Source organism: Pempheris klunzingeri, chromosome 13 (assembly GCF_042242105.1).
Source record: "Pempheris klunzingeri isolate RE-2024b chromosome 13, fPemKlu1.hap1, whole genome shotgun sequence".
Lineage (NCBI taxonomy): Eukaryota > Metazoa > Chordata > Actinopteri > Acropomatiformes > Pempheridae > Pempheris > Pempheris klunzingeri.
The window spans coordinates 17,436,491-17,462,749 of NC_092024.1; the positions used below are offsets into that span (position 1 = coordinate 17,436,491).

The 26,259-nt window shown below is 43.2% G+C and overlaps 2 protein-coding genes across 2 annotated transcripts; both read left to right on the forward strand.

The window, feature by feature from the left end:
• The first annotated feature begins 339 nt into the window (after positions 1-339).
• On the forward strand, positions 340-18,592 carry atr (ATR serine/threonine kinase). Its single transcript, XM_070841701.1, has 48 exons — positions 340-492; positions 646-737; positions 1,412-1,564; positions 1,682-2,595; positions 2,710-2,852; positions 3,028-3,198; positions 3,318-3,484; positions 3,705-3,857; positions 3,957-4,155; positions 4,285-4,541; positions 4,736-4,929; positions 5,090-5,190; positions 5,574-5,745; positions 6,102-6,257; positions 6,355-6,549; positions 6,753-6,848; positions 7,022-7,111; positions 7,503-7,598; positions 7,758-7,888; positions 8,013-8,156; positions 8,339-8,432; positions 8,614-8,739; positions 8,895-9,101; positions 9,455-9,568; positions 9,656-9,771; positions 10,017-10,137; positions 10,297-10,434; positions 10,527-10,698; positions 10,944-11,110; positions 11,455-11,619; positions 11,821-11,912; positions 12,109-12,200; positions 12,323-12,500; positions 12,605-12,790; positions 13,062-13,221; positions 13,537-13,716; positions 13,850-13,992; positions 14,114-14,211; positions 14,301-14,530; positions 14,833-14,967; positions 15,514-15,714; positions 15,882-16,025; positions 16,518-16,668; positions 16,753-16,909; positions 17,137-17,290; positions 17,427-17,578; positions 17,904-18,009; positions 18,138-18,592. The coding sequence occupies exons 1-48, from the start codon at positions 440-442 to the stop codon at positions 18,309-18,311; spliced, it is 7,830 nt and encodes a 2,609-aa protein (XP_070697802.1). The 5' UTR covers positions 340-439; the 3' UTR covers positions 18,312-18,592.
• Positions 18,593-19,792: 1,200 nt separating this feature from the next.
• Positions 19,793-24,296, forward strand: LOC139211995 (endophilin-B1-like). Its single transcript, XM_070842431.1, has 10 exons — positions 19,793-19,849; positions 20,141-20,282; positions 21,467-21,595; positions 21,688-21,821; positions 22,006-22,098; positions 22,231-22,314; positions 22,419-22,442; positions 22,737-22,826; positions 22,935-23,035; positions 23,663-24,296. The coding sequence occupies exons 1-10, from the start codon at positions 19,793-19,795 to the stop codon at positions 24,294-24,296; spliced, it is 1,488 nt and encodes a 495-aa protein (XP_070698532.1).
• The last annotated feature ends 1,963 nt before the right edge of the window (positions 24,297-26,259 follow it).

Genomic DNA, 26,259 nt, shown 5'->3' on the forward strand with positions numbered 1-26,259 from the left:
GACTTGTACTTTGCTATGTGATAGATGCTTAGCCCAGTCTTTTTAATGTCTACGAAGCAGTGGCCTTGGCATTTTTAGGTTGTGACATATTGATCACGTAGCAAAACAATCTAGTTGAAAGAAATCAAAACTGTTGATGTAAGCTACACTGTGGTATTGATACTTTTGTTTAAGTAAAATGTCTGAGTACATAATACTAATACTGTATTTACTTTTATGCTGGGAGCAGGGGGGAGCAGTTTGCAGTTCGCGTTTCCATCGAGGTGGATTGAACCTCGGTGGCTGCCGTATCAAAACAAAACACGTCATTTTGGAGCGAAAGTTTTCGAAACACTTGACAGGGTGGACAGGACCTGTGAGCTGGCTAAAATTACCTGACAGCCACTGATATTATGCCTTGAATACTTTGTTCAAATAGCGACATAGAGCTGCTGTAAACATGGAAGGGCTGGAGATGTCTGCGATGATACCGGCGCTTCAGGAGCTAGCTAGGTGAGTAACCGGCTAAAGTTGGTTAGCTAAACTATTAGCGGCATGTCGGACTGAAACTGTCTCCGGTTGAACCGGCCCGTCTTCTTTAGCTACAAGCCACTATCGCTGCAACATGTTTCCACAAATAACATTACAACATGTTGGTACTTTCAGTGCCAGCGCGGCTGAGTACGACCAGGCGGTGCAGAAACCTCGACAGATCCTCTGCCAGTTCATTGACAGGATACTGACGGATGTGGATGTCGGTAAGTCATTAAAAATCTGAAATTTAACACTCTGACTCCTCAAATTATTCTAGTCCAGCTTTGGGTTTATACCAGGAACTACCTACCTCTGTTTTAGGACCGCTGTGAGGTTGTTTTGAGAGAGATATTCACAACCATCCACTTCAGAGGCTGATTTAGGGACCATTTATAAATGACTGCTTAATTGACCCAAAACAATGTTATTTCGGTACTTTCATGCTGATGTTAGAGAAAATGATGATTACAATATTATTTAAAAATCGAGTTATTTTGATTGCTAATATGTAATTTATTATTTTTACATGATTATTTTTTTCGTTAATATGAGGCATTGACTCCAAATCAATATCATATGCCACATAGGGCACACCTCCTCATATTGGATATTAGTGCTTCTTGTATCATATGTTGACATTTTCATTAGAAATCGTGTCCATTTGTTTTTTTTTTTCAATAACACCCATGTAATGTGAGGCAGTGACTCTTAATCAATCAAAATGTATATATATATGTATATATATATTGGGTTTTAGTCCTTCCTCTATGTTTGGAAATACTTTGTAGAAGCTTTGTAAAGTATAATTGATCTTGCAACCCATCAATGGAGGTTTCTGGTCCCCAGGTTGTGAACCTGTTGCTTAATCTAATCTAATCTAATGTCTGTGTACTTCCAGTTGCTCTAGGGCTGAATAAGAAGTCCAGTTCAGAGCCAGCTTGTGTGATGCTGCTGGACTTTGTGCAGCATATAATCAAATCCTCGTCTCTGATGTTCGCCAACCCTTCCTGCCAGCCTGCCGAGTACCCGGACACCACACAGAGCTGTACTGGTATGAGATGATCCTGAAAAATCTGAAATTAAAAATGTAAAAAATTCTGTTTGTGTCTATATCATAGTTTTTTTGTTTTTTTCCCTCTCCCCTTTGATGTCTCCTCCCTTGATTCAGACTTTAGCAAGTGGGTGGCGCTGCGTTTGCTCCGTGTGGCAGCAGCTCCAGACTGTGATGTCATCCATGGGCGGGTATCTGCTGTTTTGTGCTCTTTACTTCACACTTTGAGAGCCAGGGTACCATTTATCTTCAGCCGCCTCACTCAGGAGCTCATCTTTTTGGCCCAGGACCTAAGCAACATCCTGTACGCTCATATTGCCACACTGGCAGGAATGGGACACACTTTGGGCGTTCACACTCAGAGCCGCTGGCCTGTAACACCGCAGTCCTTCAGTATCTCCCCCGTTTGCGCTTCCTCGTACCTCACCCCCTCTACTCTTGTTCTATCCTCGCCTGCTGCCCTGGAGTCGCTGACTGCTGTGACGATCGGTGTCGTAACTGATGCCCTGAGGGGACTTGTCTCTCGTCATGACATCAGTGTGGCGTGGGAGACGGCTTGCTCTCTAATGGCCAATAGCAACACCAGGCTGAGGAAGAGCTCCATGGTAATGCTGAGGCGACTGGTGGAGCTGGGAGGTTTTCCTGAGATGCAGGGTCACGAGTTCTTCACAGCCTACCTTCATTTGCTGGAAACGCACTCCTACACATGCGCAGCAATCACAGACTTTGATGAGAAACATCCCTATGAAGGAGAGCTGCTACTCCTGACTCGCTGTGTGTTTCAGTCGTCTGGTGTCTCTCATTCACACTTTGAGCCCATCCACCTCTCGCAGATGTTCGAGTGTGTTTGTACTCTTGGAGGGACGAATGTCAAATTGGGGGCAGAGGTCACTGAATCACTCTGCTTGCTGTTCAGCTTCTTGTTGTCTGTTGCTGTAGTTTATGAAACTGCTGCGCTGCTAAGAAGGCAGCGAGTCACAGAGGTCTGCAGGATGCTGGCACGCACCATTGGAACAGAAAATCAAGCTGAAGTACGATTCTGTTACTCGTGTTTCTTTTTTAGAATCTCTCATATATGTACAATGTCTGTCACCTCTTTTATCTCCAACCCTCATTACAATATCTGTGGTGCTGGTGTTTTGCAGTGTGCGGAGGGGTTTCTAAAGGCGGCACTGAAGGCTGAGACCCTTACAGTGATGCAGAAGTCAGGAGATGGAGAACCTGCTGCCAAGAAATCCTGCAAATCCTCCACCAATCCAGTCAGCAAAACAACAAAAACATCATCAGAGTGAGCTCATAAGTGTTCACAAAAGGCGCGATAGTGAATTTTGTCATATCAAACAGTGAACGCACACAGTACATATGGTTTAAATTATTCTTTCACTTGTCATTGAGTTGGGCTCAACTCAATGCAAGAAAACACAAGAAAACATTTAAATGATTGTGTGTCTCTGTTTCTTTAGTGTGGTGGACATGCGTGTTGGCAGTGAGGTTTGGGCTGTGGTGAACAGTCGTCTGGAGGAGCTGCTGACCTTTTTGAACTCTGACGAAGCTGAAACCACACGGACTCTCTCTGCCCTGAAGGGTCTGGCCCTCATCCTCCACCTGGCAGCGCTGTGCTCCTCTCCCACAAGGTAACACACAAACGGTGAAACACAAACGCATGCTGTCACTCTAGCTCTGACTGCTTTGTGATACGTCTTTCACTGAGCATATTCTGGTGCTCTTTCTTTCTTTGTGTCTGTGCTGACAGTCCTTCTCCTCTCCTCTGGGTGCCCACTGAGACTCTGGGCAGGGCCCTAAAGAGCTGTCAGTCAGTGTTAGAGGGAGGTGCTCAACCTGTCTCAAACCAGAACTATTTTCAGTCCGCTATCCAGAGTACTGTTGAGGTCCTGGACTCTATCCTTTACCTAATGACAAGTAAGGAAACGCAGCACACATGTTACATGTTTTTTATTCATTATTTATCTTTTTATGTCCCTACAAAGGCATATTGTCAATTATTTTTGGCTGTTCTTCATTATTGAGTGTAAAACAAGCTTTACTCTGAAGTATATGACAGAAATCAATCCCAAAGTGCGTCTTTTTGAGTACAGTTATCTATTTTCATCACTGGGTGTGTCCTTGCATGTATGTGCAGTGAACAGCCAGAGTGAGGACGGGCTCCAGCAGCGAGTGTGCGCTCTGCTGTCTCTTCCCTGGGTTTGTGAGAACAAGTCTGTTTCAGCCTATAAGAGTTCAGGATTCCCCTCCTGGCTGCCTGCCTTAGCTCAGAGACTCAGCTCCTGCTACTGTGAGTATTTCTCCTGCATCACAATTCGAAGACATCAAGCCAAAATGAAAGTTCAGATCAAAGCTTTGGATTGACGTGAAAATGTGTCTCTCGCTCCAGCACCTGAGATCCAGGCAGACTGTGTGTCGCTGCTGGCCGTTCTACGCCGTGGTGTGTGTGAGAAATGGCGCGTGTGTGTGTTATCCAAGTCGTTGCAGAGTCCAGATGAGGTGGTGAGGGTGGCAGCAGTCAGGTTCTTCCCCCTTCTTCTTCACCACCTGGGAAACACTCACCACAACCTCATCAACTCTGCTCTGCTGTACGCACATTTGTATATGTGTAAACATCATGCACACAATCGCACATCTTCAAATATACGACCATGGAAATGTTCTCTCTCACTGCGGTGTCTTCGTTATGTCCACGGTGTACTTTTGACCATTTGCAGCTCCAGGCTTGAGGACAGTTCGGAGCAGGTGAAGAAGGAGCTAGCCAGGATCATCGGTCAGCTGAGCTGTATCCAATCAGAGCTCTCCCAGCTCAGTGACACCCGCACAGAGTCCACTCGTCATCCTCACATCCTCTGCCTCCAACTCAGCCTCGCAACAGAGCATGCTGGGAGCACTTTTCCATCCCTCAGGGCGACTGTTCTCAGACCCTTCCTTCCACTGCTTAATCACAAAGCTCCAAGCAGTGTTAAACAAGGTATTTTTGTTAGATCATTTTTTGATGTTTCCTTTCATAATGCATTTTTGCAGCATGCAGACAGCTTTTACAGTTTAAATATACAGTACACCGATGTGATATTATATTTAGCTGTTATAATTTTATAATAATAATATTTTCAAATGCAGTATTATTTAATTCAGGTAATTAACTTATTTATTTCACTTTCTTAGCTTTCCTAGAAGCTCTGCCTCACTTGTGCCAGCATGTAAAACTGGTTGCTGGAGAAAGCGACTCGGAAGCGGTTCTCTGTGCTCTGATTGGTCTACTGGAGGACCCAGATCCAGAGGTCAGAATTTGCTTCAGCCAATCAGTGCGTTTCCTGCTAACAGAAACCAAAAACTCAGAGCAGGACTCTCTGAGTGAGGTGAGCAACCCCAGTGGTAATACTGAAATACCTGTGTAAAGCTTTCTCATTGTAAATATATTGCTGTAAGACAAATAGAGGACAATATTCAATACGATTTAATTTAGGTGATTACTGAGCAAGACATGCATATTAATATCAGTTTTATATGCTATCCAAGCTCCTGGTGTCCCGTCTTAAAAGGGCATTCAACAATGCTAAACTCAACAGAGATGATGACCTGCGTAACACTCTCATCCTCACCACTGGAGAGATTGGCAGGTACAGTACAGATGACTTTGTCTCTACACAAGAGCACAGAATAGCACCACTAGCTGTGTTGTGATCACCAATAATTTGATAATACCTCAATTTGCCCAGCAGCTTTACTGAACCAGTGAAGCTAGCAAGATTGCATTGCAATTGCATTATTTGCACATCTTTTAAGTACATGTTTGCTACTGTATAGTTAAGTTTTTACAAATTCTTGTACAGTAGGTGTCCTGACACATTGTTGCTATACATTATATTATATTATATATATTATATTATTGTCTGTTTTATTGATATCTGTTTTTAATTCATGGTGAAGAAGAAATTCAGACTTTCTATTAAAGTTTTCTATTAAACTGTTAAATTTGTTCATCCCTCTGCTCTTCTGTCAGAGCGTCTCAGGGCAGTTTGGTGTCGTTCTCTCTGCTGCGGCTGCTCCACTGTCTGCTGTCCAAGTCGTCCCCGGTTTCCGTGGCTGCTTACGCTCAGATCAGAGCTCTGGCCACTGCCAAAGGTCTTAAACTCCAGACGCTCTTCAGTCAGTACAAGAACCCTATTTGCCAGGTATGAAATCATTTAATTCTGCCATGATAAACTTGGGCTGTGAGCCAATGCTAATTTCAACATTTTTTAAAATGGAGAATGTAAGTTTCTCAGTCCATAATACTATGAATAATTAGATATTAGATGGATATTGTAACTATATTACAATAATAAAAAATGTGCAGGGTGGCTTTCTGCAATGCTTTTATTTTCAATGAATGCACAGTGGAAGTGTTCAGTTACTGTAGGCTTTTGCAAATGAAGATTTGGACTAAGACTTAAATATCACACTGAATTTTAGAGGAACTGTTTTTTATAGTGCAGAGATGTAAAGACATACTGGCTACTTTAATTAGTTCTGTCTTCTATGTGTTAAGTTCCTGGTGGAGTCACTGCATTCACGCCATTCATCGGCCTTGCGGGGCACACCGGATCAGAGCAGCGAATCAGCCAATCAGAGAGAGCTGGCCCTGGACATCCTGGCTCAGATCGCTCATGCTTTTGATTTCCCAGACCTGCACCGCTTCCTCACTGTATGTCACACATGTAAAAAAAATACAGTATGTTGGGTGATAGACTGTATTATGTATTTATACGTGTGTCTGAGTTTTTATGCACTCGTATATGTAGAGGACCCTGCAGGTGCTCCTGCCCTACCTCGCGGCCAAAGCAAGCTCTACTGGCTCCGCCCTCATCCGTACCCTGGCCAACGAGCTGAAGGCAAACAGGAGAGAGATCCTAATCAACAACTTCAAGTACATCTTCAGTCATCTGGTCTGTTCCTGCACCAAGGAGGAGCTAGAGAGGGCTTTCCACTACCTACAGGTATTAATCATGTTACCCTACCAAGCTGTAAGCTGTGATTCTACGCAAGACAGCAGAACGATTATTCTTGCGTTGTGAGCATGTTTCAACTTGTGGTTGTTGTGGTTTGTAATTAATTCAAATGCCATTAGAAATATTCTTCTTCTTACTAAATAATTAAATTCCTAGACTGATTTATGTTTGTTTTTCTATTGTTCTCTCAGAGCGAGACAGAGATTGAACTGGGCTCTCTGCTAAGGCAAGACTTCCAGGGTCTTCACAACGAGCTGCTGCTGCGCCTGGGAGAACACTACCAACAGGTCAATACACACACACACACACACACACACACACACACACACACACATAAATAAGTAAGTTCCTCTACAAATTCAGTCTGTTTCTCTCAGTCTTTCAGTAGTCTCTTTTTGAGTGCATACATGTCAATAATTACTAGTTATTGTTCAAATGTGTGTTTTACATTTCTGTGTAGGTGTTTAATGGTCTGGCAATCTTGGCTTCCTTTGCGTCCAACGATGACCCGTACCAGGGTCCCCGAGACATCACCACCCCAGAGCGCATGGTACGTGTCGAGTAAAGTGTGGTGTTATGGCTTTATCTTCTGTTTTGACTAAATGGATAGTGTTTTATTTTGTTTTTTTTAATGTCGTACCATATTTTGTGCTCACCTGACATGCAGTAAAAGGGTCAAATTTGACTCAGCCCCAAAGATTTTTAAAGAAACCACAGTTCTTTGCCTTGTGAATACTTTTGGACAGTGAGAACAAAAAAAATATCTATAGATCAGTCGATAACAAAGCCAATTGTTTGTTGCAGTCTCATGCCAGCAACTGAGAGCAGTCATTTTGGTACATATTTTTTCACCCAGTTAATAAGCATTAGATTAACATTCCCTTTCTTTTTAAACACACATCTATATATTCCCTTACGTGTCTTTGGTCATTGTGTGACAGGCGGACTACCTGCAGCCGAAGCTGCTGGGAATTCTTGCCTTCTTCAACATGCAGCTGCTCAGCTCCAGCGCAGGAGAGAAGGACCGCAAGAAGCTGGTGTGTGATCCATTACTGTGAACTAATGTAATAACATCTGATAAAATATTGGTTCAGTGAGAGGTCTCAGCATGAAGAACCCAAAGGCTTTCACGAGACTGATTTTGTGTTTGCTCTGGTTAACTTAGTTGTTTGTCCACTGCGCTGTTTTCTGTGCAGGCACTGACAAGCGTGATGGCTCTAATGCGACTGATGGGCTCCAAACACATCAGCTCTGTCAGAGTAAAGATGATGACAACACTCCGAACGGCCCTCCGATACAGGGAGGACTTCCCTCTGCTCTGCTGCCAGTCAGTACACACACTCGCACTTTAAGCTCACAAGAAAACTGCATATCACAGGTAGTTAATTAAAAATGTCTATTTTGAAACCACACTTCACATCCGCCTGCCTGACTTCCTCCTGTGTCGACAGGACGTGGGAGTGTTTTGTGAGGAGCTTGGAGCCAGCACACTTGGGTCCTCTGCTGAGTCATGTTATTGTTGCACTCCTGCCTCTGATCCCACTGCAGCCCAAAGAAACCGCCGCTATTATTCGCTTCCTGATACTGGACAACAGGTAATACACATACGAACAAATTGAAAAATGACCAAACTTGACCTCTGCAGAAAGTTTACACATAAAACCATAAAAAAGTGCTTTTTTCCTGCTTTAATTAAAATGTTGATAACCCTGGGGTTGATACAGAAATCAGCACTTAATTCCAACAGCAGTGATTGAATTCATTCGATTTCCCACAGGGAAGAAGTCAACGACTACCTCCATGAGATTTACTTTCTGCCAGACCACCCTGAGCTCAGAGACATCCACACAGTTCTGCAGGACTACAAGAAGGTCAGTACGGACGAGAGGACGATCATGATGTTGAAGTAAATGAAGGATACAGATGGTGACAGGGTTTACTGGTTTACATCGGTGGTGTTTGAGATGAAAAATATACACTTAATGGTAAAATCCCATGTCTTTTCTTTTCAAAATACACATACAGTAAAATGCTATGTCTGATTCCACCCAGCTGACGGCCAGCAGCAGCGACCTGGCCGCAGCACTGCAGCTCTCCATGAGAGCTGTTCAACATGAAAACGTTGACGTCCGGGTTCACGCGCTGACCAGCCTGCGGGACGTGATGCACAGCAAGCAGGTACACAAGCATTCACATGAATTGCTAGACAACTACCTCTGAAAGCACTAGAGTCCAAGCTTCCTGTCTGCAAGTTGAAATATAAGTTTCTACTATTCTGTTACCAAGTAGCTCCACCACACTGTAGATATCTTATTTTGTGTTTTGGATTGTAGGAGTGGCTGCTGCGGCAGGTTTGTGCGAGTGAGGCGGTGGAGCCGGTCATCTCCAACCTGGTGTCGGTGCTGCTGAAGGGCTGCCAGGACTCATCTCCAGAAGCCAGGCTCCTCTGTGGCGAGTGTCTGGGAGAGCTGGGGGCCGTGGATCCTGGACGTCTTGACCTGTCACACACGCACACCCATGGCGACCGCAATACCTTTGTGGTAAGCTAGGCAAGACCAAGGCTGTAGTTATAAGTTATAAGTTACACAATATACCGTATTTAGTATATAACTAACTGACAAATTCACAGTTTTGGGTATTTCTTAAAATTTTTGTATTTCACTCAAAAGCTGACTGAAAATATTAAACTGTCCTGATTAGACCAACTGAACTACACATTGTAACTTAAATTGCTATTCATATTATTCAATTCATCTTAAGTAACCGAAAAATGTGATCACATTAACTTCCTTGACTTCCTGTTTACTCCCTGTTGATAAATTGGGGAAAATATTCCTCCAAAATGAAACATCCCTGTAAGAAACCAAATGCAAAGATGTATTTCTGTGTACAGAGTGGGGTCGATGATCCCAACTTCGCCTACGACCTGCTGACTGAACTGACCAGAACATTTCTGGCGTATGCTGATGATGTGAGAGCACAGGACTCCGCTGCTTATGCAATTCAGGTACACACATGTGCTAGGCTCACACTTGTGCACACACTCTTGCCGTATGTCTTTTTCGTCATACGTGTTCGTGTTGGTGCACTGTAGGAGCTGCTGTCCATCTTTGAGTGCCGAGAGGGTCGAACGGACTCACCAGGGCGGCGTCTGTGGAGGAGATTCCCAGAGCAGATTCAAGAAATACTGGAACCGCACCTCAACAGCAGGTATTCAAGTTTACACACACACTTACAGCACATATACACTGTCACAATCCTGTCCTGTTATGGTCTCACACGTAATTTAGTAGATCAAATCCCTCAAGTGGAAGTTTTTCCTATATATCGTCTTTCTTCATCCCTTCTCCCCCACCTTCTTTAACTCTCTGTCCTCCTATGCTTACAATCAACTTATCATTCCCCTCCTTTGTCTCCCTCCTTTCTTTCCCTACCTATCCTCCTCCTTTCCTCAGGTATAAGAGCAGTCAGAAGGAGGTTAACTGGTCTAAACTGAAGAAGCCAGTGTACCTTAGTAAGAGAGGCAGCAAATTCTCCGATTGGTCAGCCACCTGGGCCGGATACCTCATCAGCAAGGTCAGCTGATTTATTTGTCACTTTTGGTTAAAATATCTAATGTGAGTTTTTTTTTTTTTTTTTAATGCAAGATGTGATTTTGTCTCCTAATGGCATTCATAATGGCATAGACTTATCTTTCAAGTCAGAGGGTTTAGAAGTGGCTTTTATGTGTTTTAGGTGAGACATGAGCTGGCCAGCAGAGTGTTCACTTGCTGTAGCTTCATCATCAAACACGACTACAAGGTCACAATCTACCTGCTGCCTCATATTCTGCTCTACATGCTGCTGGGCTGCACACCGGCAGAGCAGCAGGAGGTGAGGACACACCTGCATCACAAGTTGATCCAGGTTTTTTTTTTTTTTTAGCTTTGGTCGGGTTTTGGCAGTGATAACACGCCTCCTTCTAGGTAACAGAGGAGATGCTGGCCGTGCTGACAGAGGGTGACGGACCAGGAGGGGGGCGTTGTCAGGAGACGGCCTCCAGCCTATCACAGCTCAGCATTCAGACTGTGTTCAGCATGTTGTCTCACCTGACACAGTGGAGCCGCCACATCCTCTATGCCACACCCAAACACAACGGTTAGTCAGGCATTTAACTCAGATTTGACGCTTTTTCTTTTTGTTGGTTATTATTCCAAGAAATCTGAGACTTTTAAAGACAGTTTAGGTCATGTTTTATCTGCTGGCTATAGGTTGACTCACCTGCGTTGTATTAGTCAGTGAAAATGTTGTTCAGATATATTTATCCCCGTATTCTTACTATTCAATAACCTGCACGATTAACAATCGCTTAAAACGTAAATGTTTTTTTTTTTTCATTGCAGATGGCAGGGAGTACCAGCGCGTGGTGGCCTTCCTTAAGGGGATTCCACAGGACGTTCTGGCCAAAGCCTCTCTAAGATCCAAAGCGTACACTCGTGCCCTCATGCACTTTGAAGCATACATCTTGGAAAACAAAGAGAACATCCAGGACCATCTCACCTTCCTGCAGGTCAGACAGCAAGTCAACGGCATTTAAATGTTCGTCTCTGCTTAAGTATTAGCTCATCCTTTTGCTTTTCGATTAAGACAAAACGCAATCTTGGCATGATGCCGGTTCCTTAGAGGCATGTTACTAATACATGCTGATGCTCCATAGGATTACAGTTATTGGAGTTTTTAAAGCCATTTGACAGCAGGAAGGATTAGGAAAAATGTTAGATAAATGTCTAATTAAACAAAGATTATTGACTAATTGTCAATAAAGTCAATAGTAATATTGAATTATTGCCTAGCCATTGTTCAGGGGAAGCTGGAGCTCTCTGAATTCTTTTTTTTGATACTTGGCTGTTGCAGACACTCTACGCTGCGATGCATGAGCCTGATGGAGTGAGAGGGGTCAACGCCCTGCGGAGGGAGGAGCCATCGCTACGGGAACAGATACTAGAGCATGAGAGCATCGGCCTGCTCCGAGACGCAACCGCCTGCTATGACCGGGCAATACAGCTAGAATCAGACCAGGTACACACCCCAACACACACACACACCTCAGGCTTCACATGGGAGCCACTTTTGCATTCTAACATCTTGTTAGATAAGAATTAGTTTAGTAAAGTGACAAGTGTTTTCAGAGGAAATGCCACTTTTGTCTGTTTTCCTATTTCGTTTTGTCGCATTTCTCCGGTACTTATTTCATCATTTTCATTGTGCCTCACCCTATAGATCGGCCACTATCATGGGGTGATGACCTCTATGCTCGGCCTGGGACAGCTGTCAACAGTAATCACTCAGGTCAATGGAGTACTGGCCAACAAGTGAGACGCACACAAACACACACACACACACACACACACACACACACAGTATGGCTCATCTCATTCTAACTAAAGATGCTTTTAATGAAATGTAGCTAAACCCGCTAACTGTAGGTTGGAGACGGAATACAATGTGTTCACGTTAATCTTGTGCCTTGACATGTTCAGTTAGCTGATGGTTCCTTAACACATTTAGGCACCAGTGGAAGTCGGAGCTGAACACTTACAGAGTGGAAGCAGCCTGGAAGCTCGGAAAGTGGGACCTGCTGGAAGATTATTTGAGCTCAGGTAATACGATGCACATATGATCTTTGAAAGCTGCGACATCTTGAACCACTGGTGGCATTTTGTGTTATTTTAGACATTTACTTAAAAAAAATAAGATTTTTGTGCTATGATTGTGTCTCCAGAACGTCAGTCCAGTACCTGGGGTGTGCGGCTCGGCCAGTTACTGCTGTCAGCTAAGAAGCAAGATGCTGATACTTTCTATGAGAAGCTGAAGCTGGTGAGGAAAGAACAGGTCGTCCCTCTGTCTGCAGCCAGTTACGAGTGTGGAACCTACCAGAGAGGATATGAGTACATCGTCAGGTCTGTGTGTTTTCCTGAAATCAAATATGTTTTGTAGGTTACTCCTGGTTGTCGTTAGAAAACTGTGTGTGCTTGTGTTTGTTTGTTTGTTTGTGTCTGTTCAGGCTCCACATGCTCAGCGAGTTGGAGCACACATTTACTGAGCTGCAAAAACAGAGGGAATGCTCTGTCCCCAGCCTCAGCCAGCTGCCTCCTCATTGGTCAGATCGACTGGAGATGACCCAAAATTCCTTCAGGGCCAAGGAGCCGATCTTGGCCCTCCGTCGTGCTCTGCTCAGCCTGGGACCACAGTAAGGATGTAGAAACATTGGCAGGCAAACATGCACTCCTTATCATATTTCTTGGTTGTGTTAAGGTGTCAGTATTCCCCCTCAAGCATTTTCTCTGTATGAACATTATTTTTTAAGGGTGTTCTTATGAAAGAAAGGTCCAACTCACTCTGAGCACTGCATACAGCACTTTAGTGTTGTATAAAAGCTATCTGAGCTCCCAAGCAAAATCAGTGTCAGTTCTTCCAGATCCAGACCATATTACGAATCAGGCCTTGTGTTTGCTCTGCAGGCTTTTGAGCGAGAGGCTGGTAGGAGAGTGCTGGCTGCAAAGCGCCCGAGTGGCCAGAAAGGCTGGACACCACCAGACTGCCTTCAATGGATTGCTGAACGCAGAGAACACACACTTGGCCGAGCTGGTCATCGAGAAGGCCAAGTGGCTTTGGTCCAAGGTATAACCAACCTGTAAATTCAACCAACATACAGGAAGAAGCAGATTTTATTAAAAAAAAAGTATAAGTAGTAGTAGTATAAGAGGTTTATTGTTTTGCCTATAATGAAATTTTGCATCTGTTTTTCTCAAGTATGCTAACAGTATCTCTGTAAAGCTAACAGTGCTGGACATATCAGATCATTAACCATACTCTATCATATATGCTTTACTATCCACAATTCAGCAACATATGTTTCTTGTCATACACAAATTATGCACAAACACAAATACACAAAACACACAAATAAAACCCGCTATGCTTGTCTGTCATCAGGGCGATGTACATCAGGCCTTGATTGTCCTGCAGAAGGGCGTGGCTCAGTGTTTCCCAGACGATGAGCCACTGATGGACCCTCGCAGCCTGCAGACCAAAGGCAAGGCCATGCTGCTGGTGGGACGCCTCATGGAGGAGACGGCCAACTTTGAGTCCAATGCCATCATGAAGGCATACAAGGTAACCTGACATTTTTTTTTAAGTGAGTGAACCACTGCGCAGGAAAAGAAATGTTAACCGTACTGTAAGAGATGCCCAAAAAAAAAGTTGAGTTCTTTATCGCTGCCTTTGCATTACATGTTGTGTTTTTTAGGATGTGACCAACCTTCTGCCTGAGTGGGAGGATGGAAACTTCTACCTGGCCAAGTACTACGACAAAGTGATGCCAATGGTGACCGATAACAAGCTGGAGAAACAGGGGAACCTCATCCGATACATTGTCACATACTTTGGAAAGTAAGTTATTGTTCTTGCTGCTGATACTTTGCTGAGAAGTTGCTATTATAACTTACTTTTCTCCATTGTAGACTAATTAGATGCATTGTCAACCATTTAAACTGGGCTGTTTTCCTCTCAGAGCCTTGCAGTTTGGAAACCAGTATATCTACCAGGCTATGCCTCGCATGCTGTCTCTCTGGCTGGATTTTGGAGCAAAAGTGTGTGAGGGTGAGAAAGGTGGGTGGCCAGTATTATCTGTAAGTGTATCATAGACAGAAAAATATGTGACCACATTCAAAAACTGTCCACATATCCCTCCACCTTAGCTGGGCGAGCAGACAGACAGATGCGACAAGAGCTGGGGAAAATCAACACGGCGGTGAGTGAGCACTGTGCCAACTTGGCACCGTACCAGTTCCTGACCGCCTTCTCCCAGCTCATCTCGAGGGTGTGTCACTCCAGTGATGAGGTCTTCACCGTTCTTATGACCATCGTGGCCAAAGTCTTCCTGGCGTACCCCCAACAGGCTATGTGGCTAATGACTGCTGTGTCCAAGGTATGTGTGTGTGTGTAACTTGTGTACTTTTCAGTTTCATTTTTAAAGATATTGTTTAGAATTCATCCACTTACTAAGTGTTTAGTGTGTATGTATGCCACTGGGTGTGAAATTTTCTTTTTTTTTTTTTATTCCTTGTGATTTTTGTAATTTTACAGATCCGTTCCAGTTAAAAATCCCTTTTATTATATTTTGTGTGACTGAATGATCCACATGTTTTAGAACCCGCAGAAACTCACAAGACTTCTGATTTCTTTTATTTCTTCTGCGCTCCTGACTGTGTGTTCATTTATCTTTTTCAGTCTTCTTACCCCATGCGAATGAATCGCTGCAATCAGATCCTTAAGAAAGCCATCAGTCTCAAACAGTCTCTGGAGAAATTCATCGGAGACGCCAACAGACTGACTGACAAGCTCCTGGAACTCTGCAACAAGCCGGTACACAGACACACAAATATTACAGTATATATTCAATATATATAACAGGATATTAAAGTAAAATGTACAATTCCAAACTCTGGTCATTTTGGCGTTAAGAGGCCTTATCTGAGCTATAGTTTGTGAATTTTAATCATAAAAAGATTATTTTTCTTTTAATTCAGGTTGGCAAATCTGTAATAGCTGTCAATATACATATAGCAGTGTGTAGTTCATTCTAAAAGTAATGTCTTCATGCTGTTTTTTTCTCTATTTCTGCTCTATTTCATGCCACTATTTACTTGATAAATGCGTGTTGTTTCCTGATCAGAATCAAAGGAATGCTGTGCCACAATATAAAAAAATATAGTTGGTCATATAATTCGAAAGCTCACTATATAGTGAATATGGACTAAAACATTTTATCAGTAGACAAGATTAGATTAGATCAAGTAAACATTTATTGATTCCCTTCAGGAACAGGATTGCTTCCATTTGCCCATAACAGAGAGACACATAAAAAGAAAATACTGCATATAAAGGTGGCTCTGGATGCATGTTCTTCAGGTGGATGGCAACAGCACCACCCTCAGCATGAGCATTCACTTCAAGCAGCTGAAGCGTCTGGTGGAGGAGTCCACGTTCAGCCAGATTCTGATCCCGCTGCAGTCAGTCCTCATCCCTACGCTGCCGTCCATTGGCGGGGCAAACACACAGCACGACGCCTTCCCCGGACACTGGGCGTACCTAGATGGCTTTGAAGACAGTGTAAGAGAAAACGAAAATGTGTTGATTCTTGTCCTCAGTCTTTTTGGTAGGAAGGGGCCCGAGAATACCTTATGCTCTCTCACTAACCAATTTATAATCACAAAAATTGTCTTGAAGTGGTATATGCCTCAATAACCTAAGCTGTGTGTTTGTGTGTGTGTGTGTAGGTGGAGATCTTGGCCTCCTTACAGAAGCCTAAGAAGATCAGTCTGAAGGGTTCAGATGGGCGGAGCTACACCATGATGTGTAAACCTAAAGACGACCTGAGGAAGGACTGCAGACTCATGGAGTTCAACTGCCTCATCAACAAGGTGTGTAATATTTGACTAAAAATAAAACAATATACATACGTTTATAGTTTGCTTATATCATCACCGAAGAATTAGAAAACTTTAAAGCTTAAGACAGACATTTCCCTCCATACTGTACACAAATGTGGCTTTAAAGAAATGTAAAAAAAACAAGCACAACACAACTGACATTTTAAACAGAGAAACTAAACAAAAATCCAACCTTTTTTTTCAAATAAGTTTTATGAGCTAAGTTTTCTATATATTTCCCAGTTTATCAAGTTTAGCAGTTTGATCTGAGCAGAATCTAAACACAAAATCCACAGTTATTAAAGTTAAGGCAGAGCTGTTGTATACACTACATTAGATTGTACAGTTGTATCTAATCAGTCAGTATCTGTGCTGTAAGTCTGCTGTACATGTGTATTATGTTACTGCACTCTAAAGAAGGTACGGAACAAGCAGTTATAATGTCCACATGTTTTTTGTCTCTTTATGCGTGTGTGTGTGTAGTGCCTACGTAAAGATGCTGAATCGAGGCGGAGGGAGCTACATATCCGTACCTATGCCGTGATTCCCCTCAATGAGGAGTGTGGCATCATCGAATGGGTCAACAACACCGCCGGACTTCGACACATCCTCACCAGGCTGTATAAGGAGAGAGGTATCTTCTCATATAAAGCTTCTCAATAGGGGAAGAGATGGTGAAGGTATTTTGATTTGGTCATACTTGGTATGTGTTTTCTAGGCATCTACTTATCAGGTAAAGAGCTCAGGAAGCTTATTCTACCAAAGACCGCTCCCTTTGAGGAAAAGCTACGAATCCACAAGGAGGTGCTTTGTGCCCGACACCCCCCTGTGTTCTACGAGTGGTTCCTCCGGACCTTCCCTGACCCCACATCATGGTACAACCCGCACCTCACCTCACATTTTATTCATAAGGGCCACTGCTTCACAGGAAGTGTCAATAATCTAATTTTTTTTCGTGTGTCTGTGTGTTACCTCAGTTAAGAGGAGCAGTTTCGGTTCTGTATTTAAAAGTTTAGGAGTGTTTGAATGGAGGTAAACTTGAAAAGGGTTCAGTTGAGTTTAAATTCACATTTAGGACACTGTTCATCATGTGTGTTTACAGGTACAGCAGTCGGTCTGCATATTGCCGCTCCACTGCCGTGATGTCCATGGTGGGCTACATCCTGGGTTTGGGAGATCGCCACGGAGAAAACATCCTCTTTGACTCTTTCACTGGGGAATGTGTTCACGTCGACTTCAACTGTCTCTTCAACAAAGTTTGTGTTTGTCTCAAATTGACTGAAAATATAAATGAACTAGGAGTAATTAATGATAAAAACCTCTTATATGTTTTTATGTGCGTGTTCTAAAAATAATTCAATTCCCGACGCTCCTCCTTTGGCTCTCCACTAGGGGGAGACATTTGATGTGCCTGAGGTGGTTCCTTTCCGTCTGACCCAGAATATGGTCCACGCCATGGGGCCCATGGGCACCGAGGGTCTGTTCAGACAGGCCTGCGAGGTCACCCTGAGACTAATGAGAGACCAGAGAGAACCACTCATGAGGTACATGCACATAAATACTTTATGATCATCCAATAATCCTGCAAAAGTTTATTTCATCTGAGCATACACATACAATGGAGTACATAAATGGAACAAAAAGTGTGCTTGAAAAACACTAGAAGTAGAGCAAGAGGCATAAATTAACTAGCTAAATAGTACACGTCCATATTGAAATCAAAGGATATTTACTCGGCGTTTAAAACACGTGATGGTGATGCTCCCTGGCAACTTCACAATGTTTTTCTCTTCGTCACAGACTTGTATAGCATCTCTTTTGAATAGTTTTTGCTAATTTAACATTTCTGTTTTTAATTTTCCCTCCAAGTGTGCTTAAGACTTTCCTTCATGACCCACTGGTGGAGTGGAGCAAACAAGCTAAAGGACTTTCTAAAATCCAGGCCAATGAGACAGGAGAAATAGTCAATGAAAAGGTTTGTGCATTTCCTGGATTTTGCCTCGTGTTTTCATGTATTTAGAGCAGCATGTATATGAAACCATACATTTTTTTGGTATCAGCAGTTCTGTATTGTCTTATGTTTTCACTGTCCTTCTCTACCAGGCTAAAACCCATGTGTGTGACATCGAGCAGCGTCTGCAGGGAGTCATTAAGAGCAGGAATAAAGTGCTGGGTCTACCTCTGTCTATAGAGGGACACGTCCACTACCTCATACAGGAAGCCACAGATGACAAACTGCTCTGTCAGATGTATCTGGGCTGGGGGCCCTACCTGTAAAATACACACCCAGGTTTGAGAAAAGAGAGGAAAGCGTTTTGAGGTCACTTCAGGAAATTTTAAGATGCTTTCCTGTGGAAAAATTACTTGCACAAGACAACATTAAGCACCCTAACATGGCTCCAAACAAGAATAACAAATGCAAAGAACTACCTGCACTTGAAGTAGTAATAATAAAACAAAAAACGCCCATGACTGTTGAAAAGTATGTAATTTTTTCTTCTGCTGCTTCCATCATTGTTTAGTTTCCTGTTTTCTGGAAACAAATGATACTTGTTGCACTGCTGCACATTCTCTTGTAATAAAGAATGAGTTTTTGCAGATTTTGTGTTGTAGGTAAATGTGTCTGTAAGTGTTTTCTAATCTCTTAACCCTCCTTAGGTTCTCTTTAGCACTCAGACTGCTTTAATCCCCTCTGTGTGTGTGTGTGTGTGTTTCTGTCATGCACAAACCCAACGGTCCAATCAGCTCACCTTTTTCACTGGAGCACCAGTTAGAGCTACTTAAGAAAACCCTTAGAGGCTGAAATAGACCAAGTGAGGACCGTAGCATGAAGGAAATGGGGTGTAATTTCTTGATGTGAGCAAGATTTTTGTTGCTCAGTCATGAGTTCAGACACTCAAAAGGTCACTGTATTTTTTATCATGACTTTTCTCCTTTTTGTCAATGCCTGGCTGCTGTTGCAGCTTGCTTTTGGATAGAATTGTTTCAAAACAAGAGGAGCTTTCCAAACCAGCTCTGGATACTGGCCTTTATTGATGCCAATGAGTAACTTTTGTCTTTAGATTATCTTTGCAGGAGTGTGCAGGATCGTCTCTGACGGGCTGAGCAAAGAGGTGTGTACTGCACAGTGCTCTCTTTACTGTCAAAATGTCTGGCTGACAAAGCAGCTTCAGCCACATTTTTATTAGAACTGCCATTAAGCTGCACTAAATGTTTGGTTGCAATTTGCAGCTAAATTACTTGTTTTTTCTAGGTTCAATTCTTAAATGGTGTGGGTTTGTAGAGATTATGCTTTTATTGTGAAAGTCCCAGCCGGAAGTGTATGGCTTTTAATTCTTTTATCTGTTATTAAAATCTTCAGTCCGCTTTTTGACATTATTTTCACCCATTTTAAGAGCGCTATCAAAGCCTATATGTTCAGCTAGTTTGCAGTCAAGTGTACTGGCATTTAAAGCAGTTAAGTTTGCGCTCTTTGCAGTGATACAGCCGAGGCCGTGAACGCAGCCAACTTCTCAGCATGGCTGGAGGATAAACCGCCAACACCACACCTGCAGTGGCGTCGTCTTCAGGTGAGCGGCTGGTCGGTGTTAAACGGACCGTAATCTGGCTGACGGTGAGGAGGTTAGTGGCCGAGGCCATGGCGAGGCCGGCTGGCTGCTGTAGTTGCCCTTTTGCGGGCTCTTTATAGCTCCGTCCGTCTGGACCGACGACGCTCCGGTGGAGCACCGAGGACAGAGCGCGACCTTGGGGACGCTGTCATGGATCTGACGCGGTTGGCTGTGGATGCTGGTCAGTTCATCAACCGGGCTGTTCAGGTAAAAACACCACCACGAAATGAATTATTTTAGTCTGGGGTGATGTTAAAATTGACTAGCTGTCGTTATCGTGTCGTTAAACATTCCTGAGAGGTTAATATTAGGCTTAATGACGGCGTAAAGACACCGAGTAACTGTCATAGTAACGTAACGTAACGTACGCTAATATACCGATAACATAAAAAAGTGCGTAGCAGTTACGTTAGCTCAACAAATATTTATTTTCTCACTGGTTGTATCTGCTTTAAATGTTTTATCTGCTGTAAACGCTGCTCTGTAAATCCGCTCCAGTTCACGGAGGAGAGTCTTGGCCAGGCGGAGAGGACAGAGTTGGAGCCCGGGCTGGAGGAGCTCCTGACCCGGGCGGACGCCACCAAAACCTGGACAGACACGATCGTCTCCCAGACGGAGGTTTTACTGCAGCCGAACCCCGGTGAGATTTATTCCTATTTATTTACTGAAGTTCTCTGCTGGTGCTTAACCTCTTTATACGTCTTGAAGTCAGTTCAGCACTTTTATTTATGAGGTCTTGATTTATACAGAGCCACTTTATGGACCTTTAGCTTATACAGTACTTACCTTACATCCCTGATGTATTGGCAAAAATACTTTTTATTACCGTAGATACACCAAACTCTCTTATTCTTACTTTTCTTGTGCATAGAAAGAAATGATCATCCAGTATTTATGTGTTCTAATCAATTAAAGGTGTTGTGATTTCAATTAGAATTCATATAAACTTATTAAAAACAAAATATTTCCTACATATGATACTTGTGCATTTTGTATGATGTACTGTGAGTGTAGAGAAGTCACTTTCCAGACATTTTGTCCTAATAAACACCATCTTCACGCTGGCACAAAGCCAGAACCTGCTGTAAAAATGCACCAACAAGTGGGCACTAGCCATTACTGTCTATGTGAAACCACTGAATGATGACTATGAATCTTTACCTTTGGGACCCAGTGTTTCAGCTCTGTGTGCCCTCCTATAATAAGGACGTCTCCTCTGTTTGCTTTGACTGTAATGGCCTGTTCAGATGATGGTTATTCTTTTGCCTGTTCGAATCCAATTACCTCCACTAATGGAATTATGAATGGATGGTCTGTAATCTATCAAATAAAGGGACCGTTCAGCTGCCACAAATGATGAGCATCAAGGATGTATTTGCAGATCACGTATTGTTTATCTATCGGCCGAGGCCTTTTAGTGGCTCTGAAGTATCTTTTTTCTTTTTACCTCATGGGCTTATAGCAAGGGCCAGCAGTTTGCAAGCAGCTGCCTACTGCTTTGTTTCATATTATTGTATCATATTAAACGTCAGTTTTCAGTTTGTCCTAGTAGAATACTTTATTAAATACTCTACATGCAGGAGGTTAAGTAGGTTGTTAAGTGGCATGCTTTGCCTACTAAGCGTCCTTTTAACCTGCAGTATCCTGACACCTGTTTTTGACTCATCCTAAAGTTAAACTTTGTGAGGTATTCATTTGTGTCCTCAGGTCAGACGTTAAGAAGTCTTTTGTATTCCCTCCTGAACCAATATAAAATATCAAAATAAATTGTCAGTGGCTTTTTAGTGAAGATAAACTTTGAGCTGTCTGATCCCTGATGAACAGGAGCACGTTTAGAGGACCGGCTATATGAGCATCTGGACTGGCACGTCCCACCTCGGCCTCGTGCACACGAGGCACTGGGGGACCAAATGACTCAGGCCGGGCTGGAGATGGGGTCCAACACACCCTATGGTGAGAATATATTAATGCAGCTGGTGCTGATTTGAATCCTAAGATCTGTGAATACTTTGCAGGTGCTGGGTAACACTTATGCTTGTGTCTAGGAATGGCACTGCTCAGGTGTGGAGAGGCTCAGAAGCAGCTTGGCATCTCAGAGAAGAAGTTCATCCAAAGCACTAACATTCACTTTCTCACCCCTCTGAGGAGTTTCACTGAGGGGGAATACAGAGCCATACAGGTAACACACACATACACACATCCATCAGCATTATGACTGTGGCTCTTAATTGGATGTTTTTGGTGTCATATTCTCAGTAATTCTCTAATCTGTCGTTCAGGCTGTTGTTGAGAAATTGTTTGTGTACTTGACAGTGTTTTTAAAAAGTGTGTGTGTGTGTGTGTGTGTGTGTGTGTGTTCATAGGATGAGCGCAGGATGTTGGTGAATAAGCGTTTGGACTTGGACATAGCCACTTCCAGATTAAAAAAAGCCCACGAGGCTGACCGAGAGGCAAGAGTGAGTTACAGTGTCTTATACTCAATATATTTATCATACCCAGATCCGTCCAAACACACTAAAACCATTTTCTGTCATATCATACATACAGTATCATCTCATCTCTGCCTCTTTTTCCTGTCTCTCTGTCAGAACCTGAATGGAAACCCGCTGGAAGAAGACTACTTGTCTCATGTCTCCTACATGTTCAGCTTCCTGCGTGTTAAATGGCTCAAGGTCAGTGATTTTAAAAGGACACGAACATTTACAGGCACAGCCGAACTTGCTGTTTGGTCACTAAGTAAGTCATTTGTCCTCCTTTGTTTCTCTCATCCAATTAGATTTGGGCTCAGGAAATCTCTCAGGTGAGGTCATGTTTATCCGTGCATGCACACGGGATCTGATGTGAATATTCTTCATGCTGTAATAGAAATACATAGAGCAGAGTATGGTCATGTTAGTTACAATAACAGTTTTCCTTCTATTGTTTAGTTCATTAAGACATAAGCTCTGCTGGCATTTGATGTTTGCTAATGGGAAATTCTTGGGAACAAAGCTGGACATCATTGGAAAGCTTGTGTGTGCGTGTGTGTGTGTGTGTGTGTGTGTGTGTGTGTGCGTGCGCGTGCGTGCGTGCGTGCGTGTGTGTGTGTGTTTAGGCAGAGATGGAGCTGAGGATCTGTCAGAGTCTGTTCGATCGTCAGACAGAAATCACAAGACGAGTTGTGGAAGGACTCAGCATCACTCACGTATGTGCACACAGACAGAAACACACACACACACACACACACACACACACACACTTTATGTTGTTCCACCTGACTTGTGTTTTATGCATCTTGTGTTGTTTTTCCAAGGCCAACCACATGCGGAGTCTGACTGACTTTGTGGAGGCTCAGGCCTGTTACTACGACCAGTGCCACCAACATGCTCAGGAGCTTCAGAAACAACTGGCCAGGTCTGTATGTCATACTGGGGCACAGCACCTAATGACTAAACGTGCGGTTGCTTTGTTATGCTATTTGGAAACAACATTATGGGTTTTAAAATTTTACCTGAATTGATGATTAGGTTTTGTCACAGTATTTCCCACATAGCACTACCAAGCTACAGTTCACAGCTGTCCAGTCAAAACCATGTAGCCCCAACAATGTTGATTGTGACAAAGTATTCCTTCATGGTTTATTCTGCTATTGCTTAATTTATATAAACAAACTGAAACTGGCTGTTTTTCAAAACTCATAAAAGTTGATATGTTTGGAGATAATGTGGTTTTCACAGGACACTGGCAAAAGCACCTTCAATAAGCCTTCATCAAGGTCAGGAGCTATTTTATTTGTTTGCTCAGGAAAGAAGGAAATTGTTTTAAAACTACTTTCAACAGAAAATAGTACAACATTGAATCCCATGCATTTCTTTAGCTAAAAAGAAATGCTAAAAAGCTCTAACTTTATTAGCAAGGAGATGCCCAACTAGCCAGGACATCTGGTCTTATAAAGAACACAGGACTACTGAGAATACATTTTAAAGCAAATTTGTTTTTTTCACATTAACAACTTGGTTATGATTTTGTTTCTCCTTGCAGCATTCCAGCAGTGCTCTGCTCCAATAACTGGCAGTCAGCAATTAGTAATGAAGTTAATCAGCCATCCACAAGCAACCATGTAGCCAATGAGCCCGTCGGGTTAAATCAGGTCACTCCAATTCCTGTAGTCATCCACCAACTTCCAGAGTTCGACCAGGACTCATGGACGGTAAATCCACTGCCCGGAACTGAAAAAACAACAGATTCCTCTGTAACCACACAACCACGTAATCAGACAAATAACAATAACAACAACACCTTCCTCAGTGATGGACAGGCAATCAGCCACTCTTCAGTGGCCGACCGAGCCTTTGATCATGTGTCTGCATCAAATTCAGACCCAACGGATCAGAAGTCAGCAGTCAGCCAAACAGCCAATGTAGCAGCCGCTGCAATAACCAATGCTGCAGCTTCCCCACCTTCTGAGCGTAGCGGAACCTCAAACGAGCCTCACACAGAAAAGGCTGTAGCTAGTGAGACCATAACAACCAACGACATGGCTGCTGAGACCTCAGTAACCAACGACATGGCTGCTGAGCCTCAAACAGCCAATGGCACCGCAAGCTCCCTCCCTCCCATTAATGGAGAAGATGTCCAGGAGTCATCGACGGCAAGTCAGGCTGCGGTTCAGTAGACACTAACGTCTGCTGGCTTAAAGCCATGTCAGCAGGGACACACTTTGATTGGAGCGTCTGCAGATTTAGACCCGTGGTAGCTGTTAAAGTAGATCCAAGAACATGGAGTGTATTAGAGAAAAACAGATACATGATCATTATAACGTGGTGCGGTAAAACAAACGTTAATTTATCCCATAGGGAAAATAAGTGAAGTGGTTGTAAAAGTGCTTATTTTTCTAAACGTGATATAGTGCCACAATAACTTTAGCCTTTAGCCATATTCATATATTATTCATGTTGTATGGAAATGATGACTGTCAAGTATCAGTTCCATCTTGTGGCAATGGATGTAATGTGTACTATTATTTCTCTCACCTACAGCTGGGAGACGAGGTCTGACTGTTACATTTGCGTATCTACAGTGTGCAACTGTGAAGTCGTTTTCAGTCTGTGAAACTAAATCTTTATTTTTACATTTAGCTAAATGAGAAAACTAACAAAGCTCTGTGCCAAGTGTGTGTGTGTCTGTGTATATTTGTTGGGTGTGAAAACATCAGTTCATGTATGAGTGTTTGTATACGTTTGTCCATGTCTTTCGGTGACCCCTGTGCACTCACCTGTGTTTACATCTCACCCAAACCCATGACACCTTTGACAAGAAGTGTGTGTGTATGTGTGTCACTCTGCAGTTGAGGTCATTTTCCACATGAGACATGTTACATATGTGTGTTGGAAAGTCCAGTGAGGTGACAAAACACCAAACTAAACAGGATCTTTATGCTGTAGCATGGAGCAAAACGTGTTTCCTCGTAGACACTCTGGGTGTTTCCCCTTCACACAGTCAAATCATATATTCACTTTTACCGATTTACCCCCTTAAAGCCCCCACTAGGTGAAACGGGTAGAAGTTTCCATGTCCAGATGTTGTTCATTTTCTTCTTGAGGGCAGCCCTGCTCTACTGTGGTGTGGGTCCACTCGGGGGACCCTGGATGGAAACACACGTATTAATGTAACGCTGGCCCTGCTGATGTAATCATCCACTCAGTCTATGCTGTGCACTTTTGTCCAAGTACGTAAAGAAATGTGTGTGTGCGTGCGTGTGTGTGCGTGTGTGTGTGTGTATGTGTGTGTGCAGATAGCTACAGTATTCACAATCCTAGTTGCTGCCAGTTTTAAACTGCATGTGTCATAATTGAGTCTCATGTTGTACTCTGAGCTGACGTCAGTGCCAGACTGGAGTTTTCACTTGATTCATGTGAAGATGTGGAAATAAATATGCAAACAGTGATGTCATGTCAACCAGTGTGGATTTTTTTCTTTGTTCTCCGGTCGAGGTGTTTCTGTTATCTGCTCGTTAAAATCTGCCGCTCGCCGTTTGCTCGTGTACTTTCTCATACCATCCACACCTCCAGACATAGATTTACACGAACGTATAGAATCATTTCCAGGTTGAGGTGATGATCAGGCATCCAAGGCCAAGTCTTGTAATATTTAAAGCCACGCAGAAGCTTGTGAAGCTTGCAGTAAACTCAGCTTGGTTCACTGACTGTAGTATTAAACTGTATTAAGATGATGAGGTCTGGTGGTGTCTGACATTTACCACAACCTCAACACATGCACACACAGTAAAAATACTACTCTAATAACACTGATGAAAGTGTGTGTGTGTTTCTCCCACCTCTTTCCTGGCTGCGGTTATACAAACAGATTAGGTTGAGTAAGCGCAGGTTCTGTGATATTGATCAGATCAGTCAGGAGGCCCCTTGTTCAAGAACACCGTAAACGCTTCCTGTATATCACAGCACTATATCAAGCTCTATATTACAGAGGGGCCTCACAGGAGGCACAGCCAGGGCGTCGAGACAGGTTCAACAGTGTCTGGTTCCTGTAACTTTACCGTGACTCAGCCAAACAATAACAGATCCTCCTCAATCTGTCCCTAGCTGCTCATGAGTGCTTTTCTGTCACAATGATACAGC